Here is a 7149-nt window from a genome sequence, read left to right on the forward strand (position 1 = left end):
CTTATCCTTGCGGGCGAGAGGCGGGGTACGCCCTGGACAGGTCGCCGGTCCATCGCAGGGCAAACGCATAGAGACAGACAACCGTTCGCACTCACAGCCACACCTATGGTCGATTTAGAGTATCCGATTAGCCTAGTCCCCGTTTGCATGTCTTTGGACTGTGGGAGGAAGCCGGAGTACCCGGAGAGAAACCACACTGGCACGGGGAGAACATGCAAACTCGAAAAACTGACTGAGTTCCCGGAAGTGATTGAAGTCATTGGTGGTGATAAGATAACGAGATACGGAAAAGGCTGCAGCCCAGAGAGGAATAAGTGAATATTTGGAATGTTAAGATACATGAATAAAATGAAGAAAGAAGAAGCGGTAATGGATAAATGAAGCAAAGACCATGTCATCCTCCTCATGCCACCGCAACAAACTACTGCACAAGCAAAGACACACTTAACTGTCAGAAAATATAATATGTTTTGTCTTATATAAGTCTGTCTTCTGTCCAGGCTGCCGAATGAACAGAGAAGCGCTTTCTGACTAAAGCACCGCAGGCCGTCTTCCCCTCTTTGTTTTGATTTTCCTTTGCCTTTTCCTACATTTTCTATCAATGATATCACCAGTTCAGATGCTTGAAAGTCAACAGAGAAATTACATTTCAATTATTAATACTACTACTACTACTACTACTACGATTTCCTTTGACATGATTTGGAAGTTAATGGCAAAGCTACACAAAGTTGTTTCGTGATATTTCATTGAATTGAACTTACCCAAATGTTTGTAGCGTGTGCTCCCGTCCGAGCTCCGTCCAAGCCGAGGTGTAAGGTCCGACTGTCAAACAGGTGTTGGTTGAATCCGATTTGATTTATACAAGGGGGAACCCGGATTGTACTAAGTGGGGTAGAGAACAGAGGGGTGTTTGGTTGTATGTTGAAATCTCAGCTGACTACTTTTCGTAACGTAAGATTCTTACTATATTAGATTATTACAGAAATTGGATCACTAAATGAATACATTTCCTGCCTACTGACATTTACTTGACAGCAGCTAATGAAATATATTCATATGTAATAATCTAATATAGTAAAATTCCAAAATGTTTAATAAAACTGGCAAGCTTGAGCATGTGGGGCTTCTCCTGCTCTTCGGCTTACTTACTTACTTACTTACTTACTTACTTACTTACTTACTTACTTACTTACTTACTTACTTACTTACTATTCTATGAAATTTTATGCCTTACTATAATATCATATTTTTTTGCCTTATTACAATGCCATAAAAACATAGTGTAAATAATGCATACTGCTTGATTGTGAGACAGTATGATAAATATACACATTCTTAATAATCAGACTCGTCTCTTGGCTCTTTGCTCTGCACAGCTCCTCATGGTCAGTTTCTATGTTTGCTTGGTTTTGTCCCCTCTAATCACCATCACTATTATTAACATTTGAATGTAGCTATTGTGCACTCTGTATTTTCTATCACTGCCATGTTTTATTTAATTTAACACAGTACTGCCGTCAAATGCGCTTTTTGACTTGATGCAAATCACTTGCTGTCTAAAGAAACATCAAAACTCGGGAGTTTTCCAACACTAACATGAAACAAACTGGATGTTTTGTGCCCCAAAAAATAACAAGTCACACCAAATCGAGATTTATTCAAACGTGTTCATATATTTATTCCAAATAATCACTTTGTTTCTATACTTACTCATTTGTCTGTGTGAATCATGCCTGTAAATAATAATTATGATGGTTCAAAGATACGGTTAAAAAAAAACAAAAAACATTTGAAATGGAAAGGGGAAATAACCTGTAAATAACATTATCTATAACATGTATAAAATTGGAGACACACACACACACACACACACACACACACACACACACGCACACACACACACACATAGTTCAAGCCACTAATACAAACAAAATGTCAGGAGAAATCTGAATACTTCACAATTAAAAAAAACAAATGGGTCAAGACACAGGGTCAAAATTTAAAACTTTTATTTGTGAACCAATGAAATGGACCGCAATCCATCTGTGCCTTCTATCTTAAAGAATACTATCATGAACATAAGGGGAGAAAAAAAAACAACAGAAAAGAAAAAAAAACAAACAGCGAAACATGACAGCTGGTGCCAGAGCAGACATCATCACAGACGCTGGCTTCGTTGGAGGGGACAGGCAGGCAGGCTAATAACATTCTGCTGCGAAGAAAGACGGAGTCTAACTGAAGCCTTATAGTTTGATTGTGGAAGGTTTGGGGGTGTGGTGTGAGTTTTCCCCTCCAATTAAGCTGTCCAGTATAGCGATGCATGCTGCTGGTTTACGGTCTTTGTACACAATACAAAAATATGAGCTGGAAACACAGGATCATTTTTTTCACCTGCTATGGCAAACACAACACTAACAATGGACACTGTGAAGTTAAACACAAAAGGCAGTCTTCAGTGTCTTGTTTCATACAAGTGCTTTGACTTTAAAACTCTGACTATCAAAAAAAAAAAAAAAAAAAAAAGTCAACCTACACCAGCTGTCAAGTATAGCAGTAACAAATAATACCATAAACATTTTTCATCATATTGTTAATAAAAAAAACAAAACAAAAAAAAAACAAAAAAAGGAAAACTTAATGTTCACTCATTTCAAAAATGCACCCTGGAACATATTTTCCACCCCACAAAAAGGTAGAGTCAATTTGTTGTCTGAGCACAAACAATGTTTGATGAGAATTTGATGATTGATGATTTTAGGGGAAGAAATTGGCTGATTCTCCATTTTATTTTGGAGAGATTTGCACAAATCACAATAGTGAGGTCCCTTCACATTAAGAACAACTAATATCTCATCTCTTTACGAATTCACGTCTCTCAATCTCAAGAATTCAATGCAGGTCTGCAAACTGTCTCCTTTCATTGAAATTGTAAAAGAGGAGAGAAAAGTTCAGTGCAGACTTTGAAGGCCATTTGAATTATTTTACAGGAGAGCCTTCTTTTAAGATGTCTAGAGTCCAGCTGGTTCCATAGACCCAGCCTTTTACCACCGACAACTTATGGCTCTTAAGAAACCAAACACATCACAGGACCCAGTCAGATCTGTATATTATAGTACATCTCCATTCTCATATCTGCAACATTATTTAATTCACCTTCCTCATTGTTTGGGATTATTTTCAGACAAAATGAGAATGAATAGAAACATCTGAGCAAGGCCAGGAGGAGGGAGAGACCACCAAGTAAAACCAGCTTCAAATGTAAGAAAAAAACTCTTTCCAAACTAGATCTCACTTGACCAACATACAGCTACAAAGCAACTAAGCTCTGACCAAACGTAGCCTGCCCAGGAGCATTGCCAACAGATGTAACAGCAACCAAGTAAAATCTTATTTTTTGGAAAACGAGAGGTGGGGGTGGGGGGGGTTACACCCTGAGTGTTTGACTGTCAGTCACCACTGCTAACATTACTGAGGTAGAGATTTGTCCCGGGTGGAGGACTGATGTTTTCATAAGCTCCCCAGCCAGAAAGGTGCCAGGCCTCAGCTTCCACACCTCCACACACACTCATGTACACCCTCTCTCTCTCTCACAAACACAAACACACACACACACACACACACACACACACACACACACACACATTTGGACAAACAGACAAACAGCTTGGACACATTACTAATCTGTCTGTTCTGTCTGTCCATTTAATACCCTGCGCTCCTTTGTGAGCTGGTAGGCAGAGAAAACCATCTATGGTGACTGGGAATGAAACACTGGGATGCAACTGGAAAACGAAAACACACACACACACACACACACACACACACACACACACACACACACACACACACGCTTATCTTAGCTTATCTTCATAACACTTTCAAGCTCAAGGGGCGATAGCTCAGTGGCACAAGCTTATTACATGCTGTCCTATCACCTCTGCATGTAAAACACTTTCCCTTTGTTACCTGTGCTACATTCGTTCAAGTTGGGTGGCTCTTTTCCCTACGAGGGTCAATTCACTTCACACAATGGATTTTCATCAAAATCAGAAAATGTTGCTATTCTTGATATTTAGCCTCAAATGAAACTATTAAAATATAAACCTATTAATGTGAAATTAAAACAATAGTTTGAATAGACTGAATAGAGTGAAATGATCTCAGCTCAGCTCTCTAACATATTTAGCATGTGAAATGTTGTGACCTGATGTAACATAGCAGCGCTTTGACACTGAATGAAAATATTGACCTCATTTATTCCCAAACTCCTCATTGTGTTCGACAGACAACTAAAAAGAAGGGCATCATCAATAAAACGAGTCAAACAAAAGCAGAGGAAAAGAACTTAAAAACAAGGAGAGGACAGGTTACTTTAACTGAAGACATGGAATCATACTAAAGCTTTGCATATAAGTCGTTAAGCAAACAAAAAAACACAAAAAAAGTAGCTTTCTATGGCCATGTTTGCTCAAAATAAAAAAATCCAATTGCTTCCATTTTGGTTTTACAGTTTCTCTTTTCCCCTGTGGATTAAAGATGACCTCTGCAGTTTGACAATATTTGCTTGTTCAAAGTGGCGTGTAAGCAGCTCTGTATCGTAGCAATTTTCAAACTGGAGTGGAGATGTGGGGCAGGACTTTGGCAACGTTTGACAAGATTATTTCTCAAGATTGCTTGGGGGTTGTTGAGGGGCACTCACTGGGATAACAAGGACGGCAGCATCTGTTGTCCATGAAAATCGAGCGGCCGCTGAGGGGAAAGTTCGGAAACACGTACTCCTGAGGCAAAGCGGGCCGAGGAGGGAGAGGCGCTGTTCTCACATGGACTCAAATTCATCGATGCGCTGCTTCGTGTTGCCTTGTCGGATCTGGCGCAGCGTTTTGTATTTGTCTCGGCCTGCTTTAACATTCTCGGCGTGAAGCACGTCGTTCTGTGTCTTCTTGGTTTCATCTCTGGCCTCGGCCAACTCTGAACTTAATGTCTGAGTGAACAAATAGAAGAAAGGATAAGAGGTTGATGAGGAGAGAAAAAGAGAAGACAGAGAAAAAGAAGCAAAGAAAAAAATAGAAAAAGAAAGAAAAAACAACAGTGGGACGAAAAGAACGCGAAAAAGAACACAGGAGCGGATGAGAAAAACGGTGAAAATACGTCTTAATCATTTTAAAAATAAACATCTGATTGACGCAAAGCCACTAATCTACAGCCTCTGGCTACCTGTGTGTCAATGTGTCAGGTTTGGCCACGGGCCAGTGTTTTTCAGCATTATTTTTCAGTGCTGGCTTACAGGTGCAGCGGACACACAGGCCAGTGTGTGAATTTTCTTTTAAATTCTTGATTTATAAAACTGTTTGGTTCATGTCTGAATTCTTCTCGCCATAGCTTCAGTGTGAGTCCTGGCCTATACAGCAGCCCGGCTTAGCTCTACAGCCTTTGTAACATGCTTAAAGTTGTGAAAGATATGAAGCGATTCAATATCATCAGTTTGATCGATTAATTACCGGTAGGTCTGCTTTAAAGCCAGGCTACGGTCTAAGCCGGCACATTTCCTCCTGTTAAAAGCGGGAGTTTAAAGAAGAATGGACATGCCTTATCTTACCCTTATGTGCAACAAAACTGCTGTTAGAAAATAATATAATCTCATTGTTATTGTGTTTGCGAGACTTTTGAGAGTCTTTTGCTTAAAACTAATAAACTGAATTTTTGTGTGGATCAGAAAGATGTTGTTTAATGTAATAGAAGTGACTTTATTCGAAAGTTTTTACTCATCCGGGAAGTTTTAGACGTCATTTCAACGCAACGTCGCTCTCCACCTGGAGGCGTCATTTATTAGATGTATATTCATGTCATTTTCATGAACTTGATATTAAGTGAGAAAGTGAATCTGACATTGGGAAAGGTAGCTCCCACGCCATGTCAAAAGTTTTGATGTAGCCCTTAAACTGAATATTTCAGACTTCACCGGGAGTCTAATTTGGCCCTCAGGACACCATTTTCCATCCCTGTCCGAAAAGTTTTCTCCCCTCGTTCTCACCTGCAGCTGTTGCTTGACCCTCTCGTTCTTCTGGGCTTCAGTGACGCGCTCCTCTTCGCTGCGGAGGTCCAGCTGGCTGACGCCCTCGTTGGACAGCTCGGCACTGGCTTCTGCGTGGTTCTCGTCCTGCTCGTCATGCTCGCTCTCAGCGTGGCCGCCAGGAGGCGCTGGCACCACTGTCATTGCAGTCTTCAGTTCCTCCTTGGTCTTCTCCAAGTCCTCCTGGGCCGACAGAGCCTGCAGGAGGGGGACACAGAGAGGGAGAGTGTAAGACGACGACAGTGCAGAGGGTCTGAATATTTTCAAGTCACTATCAGAGTGGATGAAGGCACCAATGCAGTTCTAAGTGTTTGCATGTTACTCTAATTTTTGAGCTCAGATTACACAATAAAAACAATGTTTGCCTATATTGGGTTGGAGAGACAGGAGTGCTGTACCTTGTGCTGCCATTCTGTGGCCTCATCTTCTTTCTTCCTTTTGGCGTCTTCCAGGAGAGCGATCTTGGCTGTGAATTCAGCCAGTTCAGCAGCCTGGGATGAAACAAAGATCCTACTGTTACACATACAATATACTTTACAATCCCCTTGAATAATCCTGCAGAGTACAGAGGCTTGTGTGCACATAAACAATTTAATATGCACAGCTTGGAATGTCTCACACCATCAAACACACACATACCAGTTGCTCCTGGTTCTTTTGCTGGTCTTCAGCCTGTTTGGCCAGCTCTGACTTTGCCTCCTCGGCCATTTGCCTCTCTCTCTCCAGCCTCTCCGCCTCCTCTCTCGCTCTCTTTCTCTCCTGCTCCAGCTCCATTGCCCGGCGAGTCTGTTCCTCAAGCTCTGTGGAAAGGCACAAAAACAAACACAAACACATTACATACAATTTTTTCTTTAACTTAATTTTCTACACATTTCAACTTCAAACCTATGAGATCGGCTGATATTATCAGGTGAAGTCAAATACTGCTGACTCAGGCAGGTGAATCTGAGCATACATAAGGTTTGATTTGTTTATTATGTTTGATCAGTTGTACAGGGTCCACTGTACAATTATGCTAAATATAGAATTGGATATGGTTTCTCTTTAATAAAAACATTACTAATAAAGTAGCAGTT

General features: G+C 40.7%; 1 protein-coding gene and 1 long non-coding RNA gene across 2 annotated transcripts in view; both read right to left on the reverse strand.

Annotated features, from left to right (window-relative positions):
- The window catches only part of LOC147818330 (uncharacterized), a 14909-nt gene extending 14049 nt beyond the window's left edge, over positions 1-860 (reverse strand). The window contains exon 1 of the long non-coding RNA XR_015438073.1: positions 765-860. This is a non-coding gene — a long non-coding RNA (uncharacterized LOC147818330). The remainder of the gene's footprint in view (positions 1-764) is intronic.
- A 1135-nt stretch (positions 861-1995) lies between these two features.
- LOC111665370 (radixin-like) overlaps positions 1996-7149 on the reverse strand; it is a 21026-nt gene continuing 15872 nt past the window's right edge. Inside the window, exons 13-16 of the mRNA XM_023420358.2 lie at positions 6713-6937; positions 6472-6564; positions 6035-6271; positions 1996-4984 (exon numbers count right to left, since the gene is read on the reverse strand). Coding sequence (XP_023276126.1) covers positions 4820-4984; positions 6035-6271; positions 6472-6564; positions 6713-6937 — 720 coding nt within the window. The 3' untranslated portion in view covers positions 1996-4819. The remainder of the gene's footprint in view (positions 4985-6034; positions 6272-6471; positions 6565-6712; positions 6938-7149) is intronic.

This window comes from Seriola lalandi, unplaced genomic scaffold, assembly GCF_002814215.2.
Source record: "Seriola lalandi dorsalis isolate HSWRI2012SDOR001 ecotype SW California unplaced genomic scaffold, Sedor1 jcf7180002054630, whole genome shotgun sequence".
NCBI lineage: Eukaryota > Metazoa > Chordata > Actinopteri > Carangiformes > Carangidae > Seriola > Seriola lalandi.